This window comes from Mesocricetus auratus, unplaced genomic scaffold (assembly GCF_017639785.1).
Source record: "Mesocricetus auratus isolate SY011 unplaced genomic scaffold, BCM_Maur_2.0 Super-Scaffold_100009, whole genome shotgun sequence".
Classification (NCBI taxonomy): Eukaryota; Metazoa; Chordata; class Mammalia; order Rodentia; family Cricetidae; genus Mesocricetus; species Mesocricetus auratus.
This window is the reverse complement of record NW_024429193.1, coordinates 39233051-39259776: the sequence shown is the minus strand read 5'-3', so window position 1 is coordinate 39259776 and position 26726 is coordinate 39233051. Positions and strand designations below refer to the sequence as shown.

At 40.1% G+C, this 26726-nt stretch overlaps 1 protein-coding gene across 1 annotated transcript in view; it reads left to right on the top strand.

Annotated features, from left to right (window-relative positions):
* Positions 1 to 1141: 1141 nt before the first annotated feature.
* The window catches only part of Dpyd (dihydropyrimidine dehydrogenase), an 819213-nt gene continuing 793628 nt past the window's right edge, over positions 1142 to 26726 (top strand). The window contains exon 1 of the mRNA XM_040751969.1: positions 1142 to 1310. Coding sequence (XP_040607903.1) covers positions 1272 to 1310 — 39 coding nt within the window. The 5' untranslated portion in view covers positions 1142 to 1271. The remainder of the gene's footprint in view (positions 1311 to 26726) is intronic.

Below are 26726 nucleotides of genomic sequence, written 5' to 3'. Positions count from 1 at the left end.
GACACAAGTCAGGGAGAGTGACCCCAGTGAGACGGAAGAGGAGGCGATGCTCCACAGAGATGGGTAAGAATTTTTTTTAAATTGTATCTGGGTTGCAACAGGCCACCAAAAAAAGCTCCTATCTTGTGTGTGACGAACAAGGGGGTTAATTCATACTTTAAAGCTCAATCTAGAGTTAGGAGAGTTAACAGAATAAATTGGTACACAAGCGTCCAAGTAACTCAAGATCTGGTTGGAATGAAAACTCCTTAGAAACGGGGCGGGAATAAAGGCGTGAACAAGAATAAGGAAGTCAAGGGAGGGTGATTCTGCAGTTTCTGCTTACCTCTCTAGTTTCTTCTTTTTTTAGTGTTAATATTTGAATTTAGGGGGAATATTATCCAACCCCAACAAATTTTAAGTTCTTAATGGTAACCTGGGGGTTTGTGTTGTAAGCCCTCTCTAGTCACTCCAGGACTCCCCCACCTTTTCAATACAAACCCTTTTCGTGACAACAAAGGTTCTCAGTATGTGGTTCTCAACTCCTTGGGTGTGGAACGATTGTTTCATAGGGATTGCCTGAGACCACTGGAAAACACAGATATTTACATTAAGATTCATAAGGGTAGCAAAATCACAGTTACGCAGTAACAATGAACTACATGAGAAACTGTCAAAGGGTCGCAGCATTAAGAAGGTTGGGAACCATGGAACTACAGGCAGGCTGCTCTGGGGGTTTGAACTGTGGATTCTGATGTCTGTCTGTCTTCTTATACCCTAGGCTCCCTCAGACTTGTAATACTCCAAAGTAGTTTCAAAATCCTGCTGGCTTATTTGCTGGTGGTCAGAGGAACATGGATACTTCCTGGTCCCTGGAGAATTCTGGAAGACCTAGTTGCTCTTTGGACTGTGCTTTGGACATAGGGGGCTCAGGGCGTGGAAGAACAGCAAAGAAGCAATTGTTCCCTTGTACTTCTGGGGCTCTCTGACACATGAACCCGCCTACTAAGCTTGGCCTGTCTGGTTAAGGAGCAAAGGCCAGCACAGCCCAAAGTTCCCTCCAGCAGAGCTAGGGAGCCGGGTACCCGTGGGACAAGCTGTGAGGCGGGCCTAGAGTGTTTCCCCGCCCTGGAGGCGTGTCCTTCTGTATCGCCCCGCCCCCGCTCTCCTGCCTTGGCTCCAGCAGTCAGTGCACCAGCTCTGGGGCAAGCTCAGACTTCCGTGCAGGACTGGAGGTTGCAGCCGCTAACAGAGAGTCTTCGTGCGTGAGTCTGTAGCCGCGGAGCGTTGCCATGGCGGGTGTGCTGAGCAGGGACACGCCGGACATCGAGGTACTGACCGCGGCCCTGGGGTGGAGGACAAGGAGGGACGGGAGGCCTGGGGGCGCTCCTAGGCGGAGCAGGTGATTCTCAAAGTTTCCCTAGGGGAGACTAGTGGACCAGGAGGGTCACGGCACCCTGGGACCAGAACCTGGTCACTTCCTAGGAGTCTTAAAGGTAGCCGCCTCTCTCTGCCTTAAGTCACAGTGATCCGAGTTCAGAGGCGTGGACTCCAGGGAACCGAAGTGCCCCTTCCTACCCATGCGACCCTCTATCTGTTGCTCCGTCCCCTCCGTGGCATTGGGGAACACCCACCCAGTGTCCCCCACCTACAGTAACTGAGCTCTGCTGTCTGCAAAAGTGGAGTGTAGAAATCCAAGATCCAGGCCGCTGTCTCTAGCTGTTCTGGCCAAGGTATTGTTTACGACTTAATTTCACATTTGGAAGAATGGAAGGAAGTACAGAGGACATTGGAAAGTGCCACCTCCCTGGAAAGAGATACACAAACTGCCCTGTTCTCTCCACAGTGTTTGGTTCTCTTTTGCACTCTGGTTCTGCAAAAATCTCGTCATTCTGCGAATAAGTTCCAACCTGAAATGGCAAAACCTTTCTTTTGAGTTATTCTAGGTACTTTAGTGTATGTGTGATGGGAGAAAGATTGAGCTATAACCGCGAATTTAACTGAAACAAAGCCTGTGTTTCTCGGGTTTCTGTTCTGCTTGGTTTAGAGTTTTTCTTCAAGATATAAACAAAACTAAACTCCCTTCGATTATTTGCATTTCCCCTCCTCCCTGTCCCCTTCCTTCTGAGCCCGCTGAGCCCCTGTAGCCTTTGCCCCCACCCTCTGGGTGTTTGTTTAGAAATAATATTCTTTCTCTCTTTGTTTCGTTCTTTTGAATCAAGTTTAAAACCACCTGTTTGCAGGATAATTGGTTCTGTCTACTTTGCCTCTGTCACTGTTAAAGAACCTGTACATGCTTCTAAAGGGAAGCTGGTAGTGTTTTAACAGACTTCATATTTGCCTTTGAAACAATCATTTTGGTGACAAGAGCAAAAGAGTAACATGGCGACTTCTCAACATAGTTTACTTAGAACTTTTCTTCATAGTTCCACTTTTGGATATTGAGCAATGTGATTGATTTAAGGAACTAACTATTCACGGGTGTCCAGGGCACAGGATACCATGTCTGACTGAAGTCATGATCCTCTGTATACTAACTTTAACGTTCTAGACATCTTTGTTGTTAAACTAAATCAGTTAGCAGTCCTCTGGCAGCATCCAGGCTGTGATGCTTTCAGGAATCAGTGTGAGAGACTGGATGACTTTTGGCTTTTGGCTGTTTAATTTCAGAATGGTGTTTCAGGGTTAGCTGATTTCCTTCTTTATGCTTTTCATGCACCTTTCTTGGAAAACAGTTTTTAATGACATTCTTGTGGAGAAAGTGATGCTGGTGAGACATTTGGTCCAACTTCATTGTACAAATTGTATCCAAGAACACTGATCACTCCGAGCCTTCCCATGCCATTCAGCTGAGTGTAGTGTTACTCTGTGGGGCCAGTCAGCCTGATGTACCTTATGACCTGGCATAGTGGCATTCACCCTTCTGCAGCCTTTGTCACACTCTAACCAGTAGAATCTTTTATCACCCATGATATTTTACTTTTCCCTCACAGTACCACCTATGATTCATGAGCTAAAAATACCATGAAAGAGCATGAAATTAATCATTAAAATATAACACAGTGAGGAAAAGTACATTAAGCCGGGAGGAACACAATCACACAGAGATGTCTCCGCTAATCCTATTAACCCACTGAAGTTTTCTTTGTGTTGAAGAATCAGAATAAATTATGAAGGCTTAGTTTTCTGTCAAATTCAAAAGCTTTCCTAAACACATTCATTGAAAACCATCGTGGGGAGATTGATCTGATGGTGATCATTGTCTTTGTCTCAAGTACATGGAGTAGCAGGCAACTGAGAATGGGGTGAAATAGATAGGGATAAGAACACACTGATAAGGCGCTTGATACAGAGAAGGTAATGGTGACCACCCACTGCACTAGTCATTTAGTTTTTCCTCTGAGCTACATGTAGAATATGGTTTCAAAATCAGGCAAGACATATTTTGTCAAGTTACTGAAGTCTTCAAAGTTGTTTTGTGTGTTTCTTTGTAAGTTTTTAGCCTCAGTCCTATGTCACGTGTGGTTACAGTAGAGAGTCAGTTCACTGAACTGCACCAGGAATATTCCCTGGACTGGAAAGTAGACATAGAAGGAGTGTGCTATCTGATGCTGAGACCTAGCTTATAGGACCAAACACTGCTGTGTTGAAATTGCAGAAATGCCACAAGATGCCAAGTAATCATTTGCTAAGGCATGGCTATGACTCAGAGCCTGACTTCTGAGGCTAACTACTGGATATGGGGCCTAACTTTGTTCCTCTTTGGCTAGGTGACCTTGTCCATGTTACCTAGCTCTCAATGCTGAAAGCAGTATGGAAAATAATGATGGTGTGGTTGCACCTGCTACAGGTACACAGTTTCCTATCAGGAAAAAGGTCCAACACTAACAAATAAATGAAGCAGAGGCTGTCATTATCAGAAAATTCAATTCCAACAGATAGTACTTAAAATGCATTAATAGAAGCTTCATAGTTTAAAATACCATTTTGCTTTACTCTTTGAATACAGTCTAAATCTTGAAAATCATGACTTTTGAATTCAGGCTTTCCTGGGAGAGTTTCAAAGTAGGTGAATATTGGCCACTGGTCACTTTCCCTGACCTCAGCAGTAATTTCACAGTATTTCTTCATTCAGACTGAATAGGCAGCCAATATGTTGTCAATATAGGCACATCTAAAAGCAAGGAAGAACGATCGCTCAGAACTCACTTTTGTTCAATATCCTGCTCCCCCACCCCCTTCAAAGATAACTGAGAAGGGACAATGAAAGCACATAGTTTACACTAGTCATTTTGGTATTTACAGCCAAACTAAGTCACTGCTTACTCTGCTTCTGCCTCCACTGCCACAGCTGAAGCCCTTCCCTTGATTTAACCACTGAATGTTCAGATTTACCCTGAACAAAAGAAGAGTGCTATAATGTGCTGTGCACAAAACAGAGTGCATTTGTGTAAATAGAGTGCAATTAAAAATGGCTTTTGAGTTATTGCTTCTGTGCCTTGTGCTGAGCTGTGAAGACAATGAAGAGTCTTTTTTGTTAGTTAAGAAAATAATGTTTTCAAATGAGGACTTTGGAAAATGGAAATATAAGGAAGGACTTGCTTCAAAACAAGGAAGACATAGGTTCAAAATGGGCAGAAATAGCAACATTTACTTTAGGACATCTTGTATTATAATTGCTTCTGCCCCTCAGGAGGGAAGAAGAGCCAAAGGAGAAAAATTAGTGTTCAAATCTACAGAAGTTGAGAGCAATCTATTTATTTGATTCATATTTTTTACCAATTGTGTAATATTCCTCTCGTCTCTCCTTGTTTTCGTCCACTGGACATCATAGAGCTTGTGGAGTAACCAGTATTTATCCAGGTTTGATCTCCAGAATGTAGTTTAAAAAATCCTGCACTAGGGAATCGGAGACTTCTTCTCCAGGCTCACTGGGTAGCAGTGAGAGATTCTGTTTCAAAAGACAGGCTAGAAGTCTGCCTTGAAGAAGAGCACTCAAGGCTGACCTCTAGCATCATACCGTTAAACAGATATGTGCACACACACACACACACACACGTACAGAAAACTTATTTCATTTCCATCCTACACTAATTAAAATGTGAAATCAGACATTTGCTGCTTATAACTTTATCATCAAGAGTCTTGTCTTCAACTATGACATGTTTACTTTCTGAATGTTGTTAGTTTTTAAGCTTCTTTATTGAGGCAGAAGGTGGTTTATGACCTCACACATCAGTCATGTGGGTGCTCAGTGTTATCCTGGAATCAGTTGTGTTACTGAGATAACTTTGAATGGTCTCACACATCAGTCATGTGGGTGCTCAGTGTTATCCTGGAATCAGTTGTGTTACTGAGATAACTTTGATTGGCTTCATGTAATTCCATTGCTTTTGCTATTCTTCCATAGACTACTGTGTTCATAGCTATTAAATGCCTGCTAAAACAATAAGTAACTTTTAATTTAGACACTTAACCACCACCTAAGTAACAACAAAAATATCTATTACAGACTTAGAAGTAGACAAATAATTAGCCTTATGTATTTAAACTCATACAATTACATGTAAAATTCTAACTATATGTGTAAGTTCATCAAGTTGCATAATCTTTGGGTCTGGTTAATTTTGGCATGTGTTTTTAGTTGTTTCCAAAATTTTTGTAATGAAGCAAAATAAATAATTAAACAGTGTCATTTATTTGTTTGTTTGATTTTCTGAGACAGGTATTTTTTCTATGTAGTCCTTGCTGTCCTGGACCTTGGAGATCTACCTCTGCCTTCTGTGTGCTAGGATTAAAGCCTTACAATACCATCACCTCTTGGCTGTGTCTTTTATTTTTATGCCCTATTGTTTCTTTATCAATCAATTGAAATTGATCTTATTTATTTCCCAAATAAGGGATGTGAAGATTAATGCATAAAATACCTTTAAATGAAATGAATGCATTTGAAATGGTAGCTCAGGGGCTGGTGAGACGGCTGAACAAGTAAGGGCCCTTGCCTGACTGAGTTCAGGACCGGAACCAACACAGTGGGAAGAGAGAACTGATTCCTGCAAATTTTCCTCTGGCCACCACAAGTATACTGTGGTGCATGCATGTCTACTTACACACACACACACATCCACACCCACACTTACACGTGTGCTTGCATGAGCAAATAAATAATAAAACCAAAATGGCCATGCGTACTGACAACATGAACCATTTTTTACAGTCATGTGCATAGAATTTTCTTGAGTTTAAGGATTTCCTAGACATGTTAGAGGCTTGTCTTCCTTTTAAACAGATATGTGAAAATAGAATCTAGATTTTGTGAGGGACAGGAAGCGTAATGAAATTCAAAGACTTACCAGCAAAGCTCATTGCAGTCCCATGAATGCTGCAGATATGTGTTATGAAAGTTGCTAAATATGAGTTTTTGATGGGATGGGGGGAGTTAATGAAATTCAGGTAAAATTAAAGACTCTTGTTTGTCTTCATTGCTACTTAATGTATGTTTCTAATCCTGTTTTATTGCCAACCCTCTAGTGTAGGCCTAGGGGAATACAAAGGAATTAGATGGCAGAGACCTCATCTATGCAGAATAACAATACCTAAACGGTGGCATGAGATTAAAATTTAGGGCTTTCCCTTCTTATTCCTTTTATTTGTTCCAAACCATGACTTACATATGGATAGATTCTTCATCACTTTTGATACTTGATCAAAGCTAATGAATAGATAAATATTACTTCAGGATGCATGTTTTTTTTAACAGTTTGAAGCAATTTGATATTATTCTTTTGCTAAAGGAAACCCACACAACTGAAACATAACAAGATAATCTTTGTACTAACTACAGGAATTTTTCTTATAAGCAAGCACATGAACTTTAAAGCAGTTTTTCCAGGATTTTCAAGTATCTGTGAGCACACCACACTTGCTTTGGATAGTTCTTTTAACTCCAGGGATGGAGTAAGTTAGAGACCAAACTTTTTTTTTATTTATTAATTTTTTTTATTTTCCATTTTAAATTTAGATAAGAAACAAGGTTGCTTCACAAGTCAGTACGAGGTCCCTCTCCCTTTCCCTCCCCTCCTCCCGTGCCCTCCCCCCCATCTCCCCCCCCCCGTTATCCCCTCATTCCCCCAGGGAGGGTGAGGCCCTCCATGGGGGTGTCCATAGTCTGTCATTTCATATAGGGCAGGGCCTAGACCCTTCCCCAAGAGTTCAGGGTGAGAGTGCACCTCACATTGTTCTATGGGAGTCCAGAGACCGTGGGTATACTTGGGATGGGTACTGATCTGCTGTCCAAGGCTCAATAGATTACCTAGGCCTCCTCACTGACACCCGGATTCAGGGGGTCTTGATCAGTCCCATGCTGGATTCCCAGGCTGATGCCTGGGATTCAAGAGTTAACCTTTGTCTGGTCAGCTGTTTCTGGGGGTTCAACCAGCCCAGTCTTAATCCCTTTGATCATCAGTCCTCCCTCTCTGATACTGGCTTTCTTGAGTTCAGCTCAGTACTTAACCAGCCAGTAAATGAAGTTTCTGTTTCCCAGACTCTCTGGCAATAGGATTGTAGGCTGGCACTCCCCAGATCTATGTCTAAAATCCATATATGAGAGAGTACATGCCATGTTTCTCTTTTTGTGACTGGGTTACCTCACTCAGGATGGTTTCTTCTAGTGGAGACCAAACTCTTTTGTTCCAAGAAATTGTTTGAGTATTCTTTGTGACCAGTGACTCAGGCATCCTACTTTTTGTAAACATCCTGATAATTTTCTTGGAGAATTTCATCTGGGTTGTGTAATGCATTCTTCCTTCCTTCTGCCTGTATCATAATAATTAAGGAGGCTCTGTGAGTCCCTATCTCCCAGGTGCTTGGAAATTGATATTATGAGTGCTTATGAATGTCCCCTTGAGGCAGTCTTGACTGGGCCACTTTGAAGAAATATCTCTTCATCAATAATTAAGCCCTTAGGGCCACTTCTCTGGGGACACACAGAAAATTACATGTCAGCTCCAGGCCTGATTTATACAGATGGTGGCCACAGATGAAGCCTGAGTGCACTTCTACATTCCATTTTTTCCTGTTTGTTTGTTTTGTTCTGTTTTCCTACCACTCATTTTACTATAAACTTGCACCCATCACCCCTTTCACTTCTCTGGGAAAAATCACCCATGGATTTGACTTTAGTTCTACATGCCCAGGTTGACTCATTTGGGTGTCTGAATCATGGTGAAATTCTTTGAGTGTATTAAAAATTGTTTATACTAGTATATTGAGACTTTTAAAACAAGAAGGGACCTGAAATGGTTTAATCTGCCGTTAGTCACTCTTTTCAGGGACCAGTGAGATGACTCAGTGGGTACAGGAGTCTGCTGCCAACCTTAAGAACCTGAGTTCAATCCCAGGTCACCCTCAATAGAAGAGGAGAAAAACCTCCTGAAAGTTGTTCTCTGAACCCTACATGCATATAGTGGAAAGAATCCACTTGCATTTACACACACACACACACACACACACACACACACACACACAAGCAAAAAAGGGAAATTGTTTGAAAGTGTGGCTGCTATGTTGTCATACAGAAGAAAATGGTGGTGTCCTGACTATTCCATTGCCTGTTCTGTGAGTTCATATGTACAAGTCCCTTGTTGTGTCCAGAAGACAGATTCCTTGTAATTGTACATCACCTCTGGTTCCTACACTTTTTTCCATCCCCTCTTTCAATGTCTGCTGAGCCTTGGAAGGAGGTCAGGCTTATATTTGTTCACCATCAGACTGAGAATTCTGTAGTCTTGTGTAACATGAGTAATAAAACCCAGAGACATATATTGGGATTTAAGCTGAAGATCAGAAAAGCAAAGCAGTCAGCAACTAGCTCTTACCTCTACCTCAGACCAAAATGGGTGATCCTGTCTGCACAAATCCTTAGAGTGCAACACTCTCCACCAAATCTCAGACTGCAATTTTCTGCATTCCTATCTCCTCTCTCCTTATATGCTTCTCTCCTCCCAGCCATATCATTCCTATCTCCATCTCCCTAGTGCTGGGATTAAGATCATGGGATTCCAAGTGCTGGGATCACCTTTGTGTGAGCGGTTTCTCTTTTAGACTGGATCAATTTTGTGCAGCTCAGTGTGGTCTTGAACTAACAGAGATCCATCTGCCTTGGTCTCCTGAGTCCTGGGATTAAAGGTGTGTATCACAACTGATTAGCTTTATGGATGTGGCCAGTTTTGCATTTTGGTCTCCAGTGACTTTATTAGATCATGAACAATATGTCACCGCAATCTTGTATATTCTGGACCTTGGTTAGTTGTTGGTCACTGTGTTAATCAACTATGACACACAAAAGGTTTTTTACTTAATACTGAGAGCTCCAATAATCTATGGGTTTAATGGTAAGTCATTAGGACTTAGTTTAATGCTATGTCAATTTATCAGAATAATAGTTGTATATTCTCTCCTCTGACTTATGACTTGTATACCCATAGATTCTTGGTCTGGTAATGGTGCCAGGTATGAGTTTTATCTTTTGGAGTACAATGTATATCCAATCAGAAAGTGGTTGGATACTCTTATGATGGTTGTACCACTATTGCACCAATGAATATGTCCTGTCTGAGAACACAGGGAAAGTCCAGTCCTACATATGTGACTGGAGTTCTTATGATAATAATACACATTTTGTGGATTATGGATGATACCTTTTGTGTGTATATTTGTTTATGCGCAGGTACACCTGTGTACACATGCCATCCTCAACTGTTGTTCCTCAGCCACCAGCTGCTGTTTTTGTTGTTTCTATTATTGTTTTTGAGACAAGTTCCTTTACTGGCCTGCACCTCACTGATTAGTATAGGATGTCTGTCCATGAAGTCCTAAGGATCCTCCTATGTTCACCTCTTCAACCCTGGAATTAGAAGCATCCTGTACCATTCCCAGCTTATATATGTGGGTCCCGAAAATTGAACTTAAATCCCTATGCTGGTTCACTAAGCTATCTCTACAGCTTCCAAATAATGCTAATTTTAACTTGAAATTAGGATCAGAGACATTTTAGTAATCTCTCAATTAGCTTGGTAATTATCAGAGGGAAGGAGTGCACAGCTGGAGCGAGTGCCTCAAGAGAGAGAGTTCAGTACCCACCTCTGACTCTTTCACTCACAGTAGCTTCAAAACGTTGGGGATCTTCTGTTCATTGAGAAATTCTGGATTAAAAAAAAATGAAGTCCTCTCTAATTAAAACAAACAAAAAAACCTGTTCCTCTTCTTCCATAAATCCCCAGGGATTAAAAAACTGATTCTAAGTTCCTGAGCAGAAGGCACCCAGATGCAGCTTGCTCCAGAGGCCATGTACTTTGTACTTAGTGCTTCATAGTGGAATGGAGTCTGACCTTTGTATGAGATCAGGAAGGAACAGGTAGAATATGACTGAGCTACAGGTAGTTGTTTTGAATAGGCAGAATCCCTAAATCGCAGGTCAACACCTTAAATGAATAAATGTAACAGGTAACAGCCTCTGCTCATCTTGTGACCCAGAATGGGAATATTCCTATTGTCTCAGTCTTTTTGTTCCTCCCAGTGGGACCACTGTGGCAAAGCCGACTGTCAGAAGTTTGTCATATAGTCCAGCCTTATATTGGAAGCAGAAGTGTGTTGATCATGTGACCATGTATTATGTATATGCATGTATGCTCAAAGGACATGTGTACAAAAGTTTGATTATGTTTAGGCTTCATAAATAACGAAAATTATCTTTGAGTATAAATGCACCTGAATTAGCACACTTCTCCCCTCATAATAAGGTATATCATACTTCTTGGGTTAATTATCCTGAATAACCCTGAGTTCATGCTACATTTTAAGCTACGTTTACTCCAATTCTAAGCTTATGCCTCTGACTTGAGTGAGTTGAAAATGTTTGCATGGGAAAACTCTTACCAGCTCATGAAAACTATGTTTGCCATCTCATCCACCTCATCTAAACAACAAGAAACTAAAGTGTTCTTTACATTTGCTTAAGATCACATAATTAGAATAGGCTCCTAATTGAGAAATTATCAATGGTGGGTGCAATTAATGTGAGAAATTGAATTAGTTTTTCAAGTTGTCAAGATTCTCAGTCCCAGTATATAGTAGCCTGCCTTGTGTAAATGTATATAAAATGCTATCCTTTCCTTTATTCTGTTTTTTTAAATAAACAATTCAGTGAAAAATTATCTCCTTGGTTTAATTTGTATTTGTTTGAAGAGCAGGGCTTTTGAACACGTTTTATTTATTTATTTTTTTTATTTTTTATTTTTTTTTATCATTTTTTATTTTAATTTTAAATAGCTTGTTTTACATGTCAATCCCAGTTCCCTTTCCCTCCCCTCTTCCCGCACCCCCCTTCCCCCCTCCCTCCCACCCTATTGCCAAATCCTTCCACATAGGGGATATCTAGAGTCTGTCATTTTACTCTTGGTAGGGTCAAGGCACTCCCCTAAGAGTCCAGGCTGAGAGAGCATCTCTCTTTGTGCTATAGGCACATGAAGACAGTTTGTATACCAGGGATAGACACTGATCCACAGCTCAGGGCCCCATAGGTTGCCCAGGCCTTCTCACTGACACTCACATTTGGGGGATTCAATATTGTACTTGAAGTTCTAGCTACAGCAATAAGACAACAAAAGGAGATAAAGGGGATACAAATAGGAAAAGAAGAAGTCAAACTTTCACTATTTGCAGAACACGTTTTATTTTTGCACTCTCAATAATTGCACCTTTATTTTAAACAGATTATTTGGAGAGGTTCTTCTTTAAAACAACCACTTTATTAGTTGTTTGAGAATTTCAGACATAATGTATTTAGATCATATGCATGCTCCCTCACAACTCCTTGTATACTCACACCTTCTTCTGTACCCACCAAACTTTGTGACTTCATTTTTTTAAACCCATCAATTCCAGTTTGTGCTGCCTCTGCATGTGGGGCCATCCCCTGAAGGCACATGGCCTACTCACCAGGAGACCAAACCCTTAAAGAAAACCAACGCTTTTTTTCACCAGTGCCACAAGTACAGGCATGAACACAGACACCTGCATCTGTCTGCTTGTGTGCACCTGCATCTACGTCCTGCACCTTTCCCACAAAATAATAGAACAAGGGGGAAATGGAAATATGAAATACAAATAACTAAGGTGAAAACATAGATTTTTAAGTAAAACAGGCCCGAATGAATCACAAAAGTCACAACAAAATTAATGCTGTTCTGGACAGAATTCACCAAAAGTAACCCCAGAAAAGTTAATACATAGCAATTAGCCCGTGTAGCTGATCAATTATAATATTTATTGTTTATTAATATTTACTGTAAGCAATGTCTTATCATTGTGTGTTTTAATTATAATGAAAAGGTATCACAGAGTAGGGGTAAGTTACTAAGTTGGTAAGAACATGCTGTATTAGCATGAAGACCTGAGCTTGAATTCCCAGCACCCATATAGGAAGCTGGGCATATCTATACTTGCCTTAGAGGTCAGAGATAATGAAATTCATGCAAGCTTTGTTACAGTCACTCTCTACCTTTGCTTGCATACCCAGTAGTTTAGAGTACTGGGAATGTGTTGTTCTTCCTTTTCCAAGCAGAGATGGAGAAAGGTGGTCCTGGAGGAGGTGCTCAGGTGTAGAACAAATGCAGGCACAGCAGCTGCAGAGCCAAGTTTACAGGGATGACAGTGGTTACACACTCACTTGAGTATGCTTAGCTTTTCTAGTGCCCTGCTTCAGAACCCTGTGCCCCTTCCTAAGAGATTGTGCGTGTTTCAGAAATGGTGAAACCAAGGACACAGAAAGAGGGTACGGTCTGATTAAGTCCACGGTGAGCTGGAAGCCAGCAGTTCTGAATAGGCTCAATTTGACCTGGCTGTTTATTCACACATTAAAATACATGATATGAAAATTAGGAATCAGAGAAGTATGTAAGCAGGGATTCCTCTAAAAATTACCTCCTTTGTCTCTGACTGAAGGTATTCACAGAATCTTTCAATAAGAGAGTTCATATTATCCCCAAGGAATCCTTCACATGTGTAAATGAAGCTAGGTGTGAAAGAGAGACTTGTAACCCAAGCCAGATGGTTGCCTTGGGGGGAGCTGGGGAGACATCATCCATCAAGTCTCAACATGGTACCAGATGACCAGTTCTTCCCTTTGCCAGGCTCCATTGATGTCTGACAGGTCAGAATCTTCATTTGTTGGAGAGAGGGGGGAAAAAAAGAAAAGAAGCCAAATGTATTACTGGCCTAAATGTGGTTTTGAATTTTATATTTCTTTCCCGTCCTTCTCTTTTAAAAGTGTACATATATGTAGTCATGTGTCAGTTTTGTTTGATTAACAATAGGCTTTGGAAAGAGGGACTTTTCTCTTCTACATCTACTTATATCTATAATGATATTACTGTCAAGACAACCTGTTCATATTTGAAGACTCAAAAAATGTAATTACAAGGGTATAATCTGAGGCTAATTTATATTAGCCTAACCTTTACCCCCTTTGCCTCTTTAGTCCTGTACAATTTTGAATTAATTATGCTATCATGAGGAACATATTGCATAATTATAATTCACTCTGTGGTTTTCCAAACAGAACCATTTGTCCAGGTCTCAGTTATTCAAAATGAAACAACTCCCATTATTTTAGGTAGTTGATTCTAAAACACTATAAAAACCCATAAAAATTTGTGACTTAAAAGTAAATGTGAATTATGTTTGATCCCTTGGAACACATTTTCTGGGGGAAATTAAATCATGCCATGGATGCAAAGTCTCATGATGTGACTCTGCTTATGGGCGTCACTTTGGATTGATCAGGAGTTCCCGATGTTGTAGAGCAATAATAACACCTGAAGGATATTCAGTTGGAATGGATCCCTGTTATGAGAGGCAGATTTACAAGAGAAAAACAAACAAGTTTATTAGCATGCATATCTCAGAAACTTACAGAAGACACCCAGGAAACGAGCAGTTTCTTTTGGGTTTATGGAGCATCTTCAATGAAGAACAATAAAATTTTCCAAAAGTGATAGAAAGAAAAAGGAAAAGGAACAAGTGTCTGTGGTTGCTGTGGAAAGCAAGCAAGCAAACAAGCAAAAGCAACAAAACCAAAATCAAAAGAAAATTAAAGGCTAATTTGCATAGTAAACTGGTAAGTGTAATCCTCTGGTACCTTCACCAGGACTGATGTGGAGTCTACTGCTTCACTGGTTGGCTACTCTCCTCCTTTCTCTGGTAGAAATGAAGGCTGAATACGTATAGTCCTTTTAAATCAATGTCCTGGCTTTTGTTAAGTAGAGGCAGGGCAGAGAGCTCTCCTCTATCTCTTTTTGGGTCTTTAGCTCAACAGTGCTTCTGGTACTCCATCCTCCCATTACCTTTGAGGCATTATAGATGAAATGTCATTACCTTGTTACCCGATAACCTCCTTCAGAAATAATTTCTGAATAATCTCAGTGTGTCAATAATATCTACTAACTGATCATCATTATAATATTTGAACATGAAAAGCATTAAAAATAAGCAACAAGTGCTCTTAAAGAAAGCCGATGGTGCCTTTCCTGAATTTACTATGACCTGCTGGTAAGCAGTGACTAGGAAGTGGGTACTGCCCGCTTGTCAGCGTGTGGTCTGAACATCCTTATTTGACACTACATAGTGATGAGGATGTGGATGTGGACAGAGAGGGTAGCTTATCTTCTCCCCAGAGCCCACTACAGCGTTTCTCACCCCTGCCCACATTCTCCCAGTTTCCTTCCTGGAAACAACACATTTGTTTAGCTTGTCCCTTTTTAAATCATCTTCTGGGAAGATTCAAATTTCTATTTAACTGTCAGAGTTTTGTACATTTTTAATTTTGTATTTGGCCATTTGCCCAGAAATCTTGCAAAACTGAAGTGTTTTCTTTTTGGCTCCTTGAACTTTAATTTAAGATTTTAAAATGATATTTAAATTCTGGGTTCCTTTAGGATAGTTTAAACTTTAAAAGAACTGACCAAATTATGGTGATATAAGTAAAATACATATAGGTGAATTAAAGTTAGTACCAGGTAAAACTTTACAAGGAATAACTTTAAATAGGCAATATTGATACATTTTGCAATGTTAATATATAATTAACATAAATGTCAAGGATATTTCCCCAGCCTCCTCTGTGTTAAGTGTTGCTTTGCTAGTCTAATCAGTCTTGTCATTTCAAAGTTCTGGTTATGACAGATGCTCTGGTTTGGGATTGGTAGGCAGGACTGATAAATAATTGTGAGAAATATTCATATATATATATATATACATGTAAGCTCTCTCTCTCTCTGTGTATGTATGTGTGTGTGTAAAATTATCAAGTATTTTTATGTGGATACATAGCCTACATTTCTGGGATTATAGTTAATTTTAATTAAAATGTTTTCTTTTCACTACACATATGTCCACTGCAGAACATGTTAAGGCCAAAATAATGTCATATGCTGTATTTGTGAAATGGCTTAGTGTAGTTAAGAGGACTTGATGCTCTTGCAGAAGACCCAAATTTGGTTCCCAGCATCAATGTTGGGTGGCTCACACACTATCTGTAACTCAAGTTCTAGTTCAAGAATCTGGCAGCCAGTTCTGAACTCTTCTGCCCCTCTATTCCATCGCACACACAAACACACACACACCACAAACATATACACATAGACATCCACATGTACATACCACACACAAACACACACACATACACCACATCACACACACACAAACACAAACAAACACACACACACATGACATTGAAAATAAACCCTCTAAAATGTACATTATTTTAAATTCTTATCCCTGCCATAACAGTAAAGTTTACAAGAAATGCATCAGCTATATAAGCCTTTGCCTCCTAGTGTTATCACAAATATAACTAGCATGAATGATGCTTGAAATCTATCCCATTATATTGTTAATTGACAAATTAGTTAATTTCCATCACAGAGTCCTCCATTAATTCAAATTCTCATCTATGCCAGTAGAATAACCTTAATTGAAAATTAATATCTATCATCCTTTGCAAAAAAATGTTTAAACCTTTCAGTAAACCTCAGTACTAGGGGAGCTTATAGAAAAATATGGGCCTGCTCATTTTGGGGAAATACCTTTTTAAAAAGCACATAGAAATTTTAGTTATATGATTGAAGTGAAGAAATATGAGTGCTTGTTTACTAGTTGTATGCCCATTTAAGAAAAATATGCAAGTGGGTATCAGTTGCAGGTAGCTTCTTGGTTAGGATCAGAAGGTGTGTCCTAAGACCGCCATCTGGTGCAGATCTGTGCAGGCCTGTGCATGCTGCCTCAGTCTCTGTGAGTTCACAGGTGTGTCAGTTCTGCTGCGGTTAGGTCTTCTCACAGGGGAAACAAACTATTCTTAAAAGTAGGTTTCATGACCAGCAGTAGATGGCCAACAGAAAAAGAATCAGTGGTATCGTGGAAGGTTCCCTGTCTTATAACGTCATGTTAGGGCAACACTTTCCTTCCTTCCTTCCTTCCTTCCTTCCTTCCTTCCTTCCTTCCTTCCTTCCTTCCTTCCTTCCTTCCCTCCTTCCTTCCTTCCTTCCTTCCTTCCTTCCTTTCCTCCCTCCTTCCTTCCTTATTTTTATTTTATTTTACCCCATGGCTCCTTTGTATATATATTATGACATCTGGTTGTCTTTTTATAGAATTCCTGAGGATGGGGTGGAGTGTGTTTTTGGATCTCTATCTGTTTCTTATGCCTTTTCTGGGGGCCTTTTTCTTCTGTTTGCTTATATCATTCTATTTCTGTTTGTTTTTGTTTATCTTACTATATTTTTTATTGTTATCCCTTAGATGCCTATTTGTTATCTAATGAGAAAAAGAAAGAGGATGGATTCAGATGGGAAGGGAGGTGGGGGGGACTGGAAGGAGTAGAGGGAGGGAAAAACACCTAGTTTCAATAAAAAAGAATTATAACTCTAAAAGACTGTCTGCAAAGCCCACTGTTAATAGGATGGAAATTCTCATTACACAGCATAATTCAGTTTACATGTCTACTCTGGATGACTCCATGAAGAACAGCTAAGGTGTACAAAGTTTTATGTTGAGTTAGTGAGGATAATTTACTCAGTTTTGAGGCGATGAGTATTTCAATGGTAGAGGCAATCTTTCAAAGCTTAAAAACTGTCTTTGTATCTGGGGAGATGGATAAGTGCTTACAAACATTTACTGCTCTGGTGGAAGACTTGAGTTCAGTTCTCACCACACACATGGCATTTCACAATGCCTTTAACTCCTGTTCCAGGTAATTTGATACCAGCTTCTGGCTACTGCTGGTACAACATGGACATACTATGCATACACACACTCAGGTACACACAATATATGAAACTGAATAAATAAATTTTAATATATAGATTTTTATTATTATTTTAATTTTAAATAGCTTGCTTCACATGTCAATCCCAGTTCCCTCTTCCTCTCCTCCTCCCGCACTCCCCTACCATTGCCCACCAGCCTCCCACTTCCTAACACATAGGAGATATCTCCAGTCTGTCCTTTCATTCAGGGCAGGGTCCAGACACTCCCCTAAGAGTCCAGGCTGAGAGAGCATCCCTCTTTGTGTTATGGACACACGAAGTCTGTTTGTATGCCAGGGATAAACACTGATCCACTGCTCAGGGCCCCATAGGTTGCCCAAGCCTCCTCACTGACTCTCACATTCAGCACGTCTGGATCAGTCCCATGCTGGCCTCCCAGCTGTCGGTCTGGAGTCCGAGAGCTCTCTCCCCTGTTCAGATCAGCTATCTCTGCTGGTTTTGCCAGCCTATTCTTTGCCAATTTGCTCATCACTCCTCTCTCTCTGTCACTGGGTTCCATGGGTTCAGTTCAGTGTTTAACTGTGGGTGTTTGCCTCTGCTTCCATCAGTCACTGGATGAAGGTTCTTGGATGGCTATAGACATCAAGTTCATTATCAGGAATGGGCATTCAAGGTGGTCTCTCCACTACTGCTTAACTTGCCAGTTGGTGTCATCCCTTTAGATCACTAGAGGTCACACTGGTGCCAGATCTGTCTTCTAACCTATGATTCCCTCTTCCCCCTGTTCTACCCCCCATTCAACCTTCCTGTTCCCCCATGACCTACTCTCTCTTCCTCTTCTCCCCCTCTCTTCTTCCCAGCTCCCACGCCCCCCCTTGCCGTGTTCCCAACATGTTCAGAAGATCTTGCCTCATTCCTCTTCTCTGGGGTACCATGCATATCTTTCTTAGGTTCTTTCCTGTTTCCCAGTGTCTCTGTCAGTGGAAGTGCAGACTGGCACTATCCTGATCCATGTCTAAAATCCATACATGAGCGAGTACATACCATGTTTGTCTTTTTGTGACTGGGTTAACTCACTCAGGATGGTTTCTTCTAGTGCCGTCCATTTACCATGCGAATTTCAAGATTCCATTGATTTTTTTTCTGCTGAGTAATACTCCATTGTGTAAATGTACCACTTTTTCTCTATCCTCTCTTCAGTTGAGGGGCATCTAGGTTGCTTCCAGGTTCTGGCTATTACAAATAATGGTGCTATGAACATATGAGGACCATGTATGCAATGTTTCCTTCAGACAGAAAAAGATACTTTTATCCAATGCATTTGAAACACTGATGATAGCCTCTTATGCCTTTTACTGGCCTTTAATATTTATATGGTTTTCTAATTATTATTTAATTTTTTATGGCCTGACAACTTAATACATTTATTTAGTGATTTTAATTGTCTTCAACTCAATCCCCATCTCTTATCTGCCTCCATCTCCTATTTGAGCTTATCAAGAAGCTGGGTTGGTTCTTGCTCTTTTACTGCATTGATATATAGCTTCCTAATGGAGTAGGCTGATAGGTGATATAAAACAGCAGATAAGTCAACCTCTCTGAGATCTTCTTTACACTATTGCTTTTATATGAAAGTAGTGATATGACCAAGTCAAAGGCCCTAGACATGATCATGCCTCTACTTTGGGTTGACTTTTGGCATCACTAGGCTTGTTTGTAACAGAGATTCCTATGTCCCACACTTTAAGTTATAAGATTCTTTAAACATCACTTAAATAATGTAGTATACATGTTACTATAGATAATGAGATGAATTGTGCCAGGCATATTATGTGAGCTCAAAGTGTAGAGGGGAAGTCAGACATGTAAATAGCAAACATTAAATGCACGCTCAATTAAAATATAAAAATTAGAGAGTTTAATGTATGTACAATTATTTGTAAGTTGATAAGTGTTAGGCATGAAGTCTCTATTACAATTTCAATTGTAATAGCAATGTGATTATGGAAGATAACAACTTTTTGTATACGATGCCTGGACTTACTTCAAAAGCATGTAAACAAACAGTAGTAGTTCACTTTCAGTTTATGTTCAGCCTCTGTGTTGTGTGAAAGATGACACCAGAAGTCTAGAGATGTGCCAGGTAGCACTCTCTGATCACACTCCTTAGCCGTTTCTGTGTCCTACCTTTTACTATCTGAGATTGACATTCTCTATAATCACAAACTGTTGACAGGGGAGGTACCCTTACTTTTCTGTCTTTTCACAACCTGAACTGTTATCAAATGTTAGAAGACCTCCCTTGGCAATATTTCTTGATTTTTCTTCTTCTGTATTTCAACCCAAGCATAATTATCTAGTATAGGGTTGTTGGATAGAGCTGTCCAACAACATAATCTACAGACGAGAAACTTTCCTAAAGTTTGGAATATTTTAGGTCACATTCATCCAATTCCCTCACAATGCAAAACTGATGTCATTATTTACAGTGACTACAGGGAATCATGGCTGGTGAAATGTCTCATCAGGTAAAGCATCTGTCTCCAAGCCTGGTGACCTGAGTTAGATGCTTGCGACTCACATGGTGGAAGGAGAAACTGATTGCCACAAGTTGTCCTCTAACCTCTGTGAGTTCTGTTGCATGCACAAACTTATACAGGTACAGTCAATCAGTCAGTCAAGTGTATACTAAAAATGTAAGCTGGATATAATGGGATATGCCTATACCCCTAGAACTTGAGAAGCAGAAGCAGGGCATGAGTTCAAGTCAAGATTGGAGCAACCTGGACCACAAGAATGAAATTCTATCTAAAAAACTAGAAAAAAAGCAACCCTAACATTATTGTTCATTGTGGAAGAATTAAGATTAATAATTAATAGTATAAAATTAAAATCTGGGACCAAACATACAAATTAACTATGTCAAGGCCTCCTAAAGTTGATTGCCTCATGTGTAAACTGCAATACTAATACCGATGCCATCAGATTATAGGGAAAGTTAACTTAGCCATCTCCTAGAAAAACTTCTTCAGCACTACCTATTAAAAGCACTGCAGTGGGGGATAGAGAGATTGCTCAATGGTCAAGAGCATTGCTATTCTCCCAGAGAACTAGAATGCCCTCATAGCAGCCTACAAATTCAGCTCTGTTTGTTCCGATGCCCTCTCTTCTGGACTCTTCAGGTATCTGTATACACACACACACACACACACACACACACACACACACACACACACAAATATAAATATGAATAAATCTTTGAAATATTAAAACAGTAGACTGAAAAACCATTATTTAAAGAGGGGTTCATTTAGTTTTCCAAATAGGTCACATACATTTTTTAGATGAAAGAGTTGAATTGTCTTCTTGTTAAATTCTTTACTAGATGTAAGAGAGCTGCTGAAATTCAATCGGAGCCTATTGATAGAGACAGAGTGTTCTGTATGGTAAATTTTGGGGAAGGGACACAGGGTGTGTTCGTTATCACAGTCTGTAGGGATAGTTTACAAAGAATGGGTAGGAGACTGAATTGTGTAGAAGGAGCTATTGTGCAGATCAAGGAGGGCTCTCAAAAACACAGTACATAAAAGGATATATTTGGATACATTTTTATGCACACCATTGTTCTATGCTGTAAAAATTTAATGTCACTTCAAATGGAGAAAACTATTAATAGTCAATCAATGGAGATTAAAATGAATCATGTGTTATTTTTTTATTTTTCCTTGGCCGGTACAACAAAATTTCCATTGATCATTCTTTGAAATGAGTAATTTTTGGTTTAGGATTTTTGACATCTTGATGGATTTCAAGAAAGCTACTAACTTATGCTGATGCGGTTTCTCATTTATCTTTTAAGTACTGGAGCCAAATGCTTTTATTTTTACGTTTACATAAAAATTGGTTTTGGACATTTTACCTGTGGGTTATACTATCGGTACTCCCTGTACCTAGCTGGCCATCATAGTCCCCTTGGGCAGAGTGAGAATGGAGAAAAATGAATGAAGATGACTTAAATAAGACAGTAATTTATTTATTTTTCATTGAAAAGGATACAGTGATGCACTGTGAGAGCACATGACACCTCTGATTTCCTTTTCCATGCTCTTAACTCCGAATTCACCTTTCTGTTCAAGCTGGAAGCCAGAGCTCCAAAAGGAGCATGAAGAAGGAAAAAGTGAGCCCTTCCTTCCTTGATATTACTCCTTCAAAAAATATCCCTGCTTCCAAATTTATCTTAACACTGCAACTAGTCAAATGGCTTACTGGAGCAACAGGACATGCTTACAGACTTTGACTGAGAGCGTGGCCCTTTGAAAAGTAGTAGTGGTTTCCCACAGGAAAAGACTGTGGTCATTAAGGTTGGATATTGTAAAACTCTGCTATAGCCATGTTTTGAAAAGAAACTGCTGCTGTCCAGGATAGATAATTAGCAAATCTACCGAGAGATTTGAAATGCTAAATTTTGATGTTTCTCTCAAGAGAGTCTGCTATATGTTAACCTTTCCTGTTTGAAAGCCTGTGATTCTAAAATTAAATATGTCTTTAGTTCTTTCACATAAGATTCCTAATTAAAGTGGATTGGGTTGATGTGAGCAGTGGGATAGTCAAGAGGGTCTAGGAGCCTGCTATCAAACCTGATGACCTGAGTTCCATTAATGAGATCTACATGGTGGAAGGAGACAACCAACTCCCATAAATTCTCCTCTGTCCTACATCCCTGAGCTTTGGTACATATGTACACAAACAAATATTTTGAAAGCATATGGGGAGGGAATCTGTTTAAGAGTACTTTATTGGCATTTCAAAATGAATTCTGACAAAAAGATAGATTAAAATCTTCAAAGGGAAGGAACACAGGTCAAAGTCTAAAGGAACCCAGCCAGAGTCCCTGAGTTCTCTTTACTGGAGTTAATTGGGACACACACTTCTCCTGAGGTGTAGTGCAGCAGCTATGAGGCATTGTAGGTCAGTGAGTTTCCATCAAGTCTCAATGTCAAATGATAAGTTGGTGCTATGTGATTGACTTTAGACATTCAAGCTCTATACTGCCTGAAGAAAAAACAAAGCAAATACCGGTCACTGGTCACAGCATTCATGTAAACACACATACTGGTTGGTTTTTGTGTGTCAACTTGACACAGCTAGAGTCATCAGAGAGGAAGGAACATCCAGCTATAAGTGATCAATCGGACAGGGTTCAGCCCATGGTGGGTGGTGCCATCCATGGACTGTTGTTCCAATAGAAAGCAGGTTGAGCAAGTCATGAGGAACAAGCCAGTAAGCAGTACCCCCTCCATGGCCTCTGCATCAGCTCCTGCCTCCAAGATCCTGCTCTGTTTGATTTCCTGTCCTCACTTACTTCAATGATGAACAGCAATTTGTAAGTGTAAGCTGAATTAGCCCTCCCCCAACTTTCTTTTTCTATTATTTTAATTTAAATAGCTTGGTTCACATGTCAATCCCAGTTCCCTCTCCCTCCCCTCCTCCTGCACTCCCCTACCATCTCCCCCAGCCTCCCACCCTATCACCATTTCCTTCCACATAGGGGAAATTAGAGTCTGTCATTTCACTCAGGACAGGGTCCAGGAACTCCCCTAAGAGTCCAGGCTGACAGAACATCCCTCTGTGTGTTATGGACACACGATGTTTGTTTGTATTCCAGGGATAAACACTGATTTATTGCCCAGGGCCCCATAGGTTGCCCAGGCCTCCTGACTGACTCACCAGCTTTCTTTTTGTGATGATATTTCACTTTAACAATACAAACCCTAACTAAAACACCCTGTGATACTGGTACAGTGTGGCCCAAGGTTTTAGGTATAAAAGAAAAAACAAATTCTTTCCTGATGGGATGTTCCCAGTTGTCTTTCAAAATAAAGTTGTATACCTTTTGAGGGAATTTGCCTGATTACAGCAACACAGACCTAACAAATGTGCCCTTTCATGCTTGTGTTTGTACTTGAGTCTACACAGAAATACCAGTTATTCCAGAGGCACTGCTTATGAAGTAGTAAAAGAAAGTAATCCTTGAGAAATGGAAATCAGATGACGGCTGCCACAAGTTTACCCTTGCTTCCAATGTGAAGAGACAAGCTGAACATCACATGGAGGAACCCGTGCATTGCCTCAGATGCTCTTGATCTTAGCTGATATTCAGGGTCAGATGGCTACCTCTGGAGGGCTATATTAGTTGTTTTTCTGTTACTGTGGTAAAACATCATGGCCAAAATAACTTACGCAAAAGGGTTTTATTTTTAATATCATAGTCCTAGAGAGGGCAGGAGTCAGTCACAGTGGGGAGGCATGGCAGAAGGAACCGGATTCTGAGAGCTCACATCTTGAACCATAAACACAAAGCAGAGAGAACAAACTGGAAGTGATAGGGTTTTTTTAATCTCAAAAGCCTACCTCCAGTTACTTAATTCCTTCAACAAAGGTACACCAGCCACACACACACCCCTCCAAACAGTACTCAGATGCTGGAGAGTAATAGAGGACTTTTCTCTTTCAAACCATAACAATGGGTTCTTGTGTCACACAATGAGTGATTGAACAGAAACAGTTTGTTAGGGGGTATCTTCAAGGGTGGATGTAGGACTTTCCAACAGAGAGAAAGTTACAGATTAATGGTACTGTAGGATCAAAAGAATAAAAAATGGATAGAAATGTCAGGATGGACACAGAACCACATTAAAGTAGTTGGTATATCTTTAGTTTGTTTGTACAAAAGCTATTTGGAAGCATGGAAGACAGTAGAGGATCCAACTGTATTTCTAGAACTGAATTGGTTTAAAGACAGACTAGGCATTGTGGAAGAAAAGACAATTCCAAGAGAGCAGTAGCAACTATTAAAAATGAAGCACAGTGTTGTAGAATATTACTTTAACTGTGTAAAGATTTGTTGCTTTTGCTTCATTTTGCCTGCCTAAGGCACCTGATTGGCCTGGTAAAAAGATGAATGGTCAATAGCTAGGCAGTAGAGAGATAGGTGGGGCTGGCAGGTAGAGAGAAAAATAAGAGGAGCAATCTAGGCTAAAGAAAGAAGAAAGAATGAGAGAAAGAGAGGGAGATGCCCTGGGCCAGCCAGCCATCCAGCTACCAGCCATCCAGACATGGAAGAAGCAGGAAATGTTAAGACATACAGAATGAAAGAAAGGTAAAAGGCCTCAAGGCAAAATGTAGATGAAGAGACACAGGTTAATCGAGTCGTAAAAGCTAGTGGAACAAACATGAAGCTGAACATTCATAATTAATAATAAGTTCTCCATGTCATGATTTGGGCACGTGGGGTGTGGACATTCTGAGAAAGCTTGTTGCAGCGCAAAAGTGTGGAAAATGATAACTATCTAGATGATAGATAGTAACATCATAACTATTCAGATGATTGCCAGTTACCTGCAGGGTAACATTGAGTATCTAAATATATCTAATGTGAAGTGATTCCCTCAAAGACAGTTGTGGTTGAGAGGGAAGAGGACTGGAAAATGATTTGAAAGAAAAAAATCCAAATAGCTAAGAAGTCCAGTGAAGTCCCAGATGAAATGGGTAGAAAACTGCACCACTAAGTCATTCATCAAATCACCTGTAGTGAAAATAATCTTCATGTCAGCTAGAAGAGGAAAAATGGTAAATAGGGGACTAAAGAGCAAAAATGAGGCTATGGGGGCTGGAGATTTATCTCAGTTTGTAGAGTGCTTGCGTAGTATGCGTGAATCCATGGATTTAGTAACTAGTATTTTACAAATTGAATCTGATGGCCCAGGTCTGTGAGCTAGCACTCAGGAGGGGAAAGCAAGAAGATCAGAAATTCATGGTTAATCTTGACTATGTAGTAAACCAGACGAGTTGGAGGCCAGTTTGGGAAACAGGAGACCTTGACTTAAACAAACCACAGCAACACATACTCACAGTGGTAAAATAAAGAAGCTGCAGATTACAAAGAGGTTTGTAATCAGAGCAAGTGAGAAGACAACAAAGGAACACGCTCCTTTGAGAGACAGACACTCTCTCTTGTGAATTCTGTGTTCAGTGACATTAGCATTCAAAACTCATGTGAAATCGTGACCTCCTCAGATACACAGAAGCAGAATTTGTCACAAGCTGACCCACACCACAGAAAAATGTAGAGGCAGCCTTGCCCTTCAGATGGAGAAAATGAGAGTATGTGGAAAAACTTACAGTCTTTCACAAAGGAATACAGAACTGTAGAAAAGGCAATGGCATGAAAAACCATCTGGCTGTTTATTTATTACTTATGTCTCATTAAAAAACAATAGACTGGTTTAGGTTATCTCTCTTTTTTGACTGTTTCTTATTTGTATACAACCCACTATAAACGTGTGTGTCTCTCTATTACCTCCTATTCCTCTTCCAACACTTTTGTAATTTTCTCCTCTTTTCTAAATTACTCAATTAGTTCTGATACCAGTTTCTGTTTCCGTGTGTGTGTGTGTGTGTGTGTGTGTGCACATGAAAAATGAAAATCCGTTAAATATCAAATATTGTGGAACAAGGGAGATGGCTCAGTGGTTAGCATCATTTACTGTGAAATATGACCTGATTTCAAATGCCCAGCACCCACATAAAAACAATGCATGACCATGCATGCTGCTAATACCAGCATGGGGAGGTGGATGCGCCTGGATTCCAGGACTTTGTTGGCCAGTCTAGTGTAAGCAGCCTCTAACTTAGTGAGAAACACTTTCCAAAATGTAGGGCAGAGAGCAGTAGAGGACGATGGCAAATGCCTTTCTTTCATCATTAAATGCGCATACATAGGAGCACATATACATGCACACATGCACCCTGAACACAGAAAATACTCATAACAAACAAACGAACTTTTAAAGAGCACAGAATGAATAAACTTTGAAAACTATTGAAGAGTCCAATTATAAACAAACTAAATTTTATGTAATTCCTCTTATATAACATTTCCAAAATAGACAAATTCATAGGCTCCAGATGTAAATGAATTGTCCCTTTCAGATAGAGGGGCTTGGACACATGGGAGATGACCATAGATAGATACCTGTTTGTTTTCCCAGGGAGATGTCTATGAAAAGTTCTAAAATTTAAAATCTAGATGGTCGTATTACTCTGCAAGTACACGAAAAATTATTGTTTCAGACCCTCAAATCAGTGAATTGCATGACAAGTGAATTCGGTTGCAGTAAATTTATTAGGAAACTTAGGGAAGAAAAAGCAAAGACACCAGCTATGAAAGAAGATACACTGGCAGTGAATATCACAGGAAAACTGGGGCTCTGAGCTCTTACCCAGAAACAGACATAGCAAGCATGTTTCTACAATGGATTTTCAGTGGAGACTGTGTGGTTGAAGGAAGATTCTATTATCCTTTTACAAATTGGAGGGAGGTGTGCATTTTCCTTTGATCCGATCCTACCTTTTCTCCTGCTTGTATAA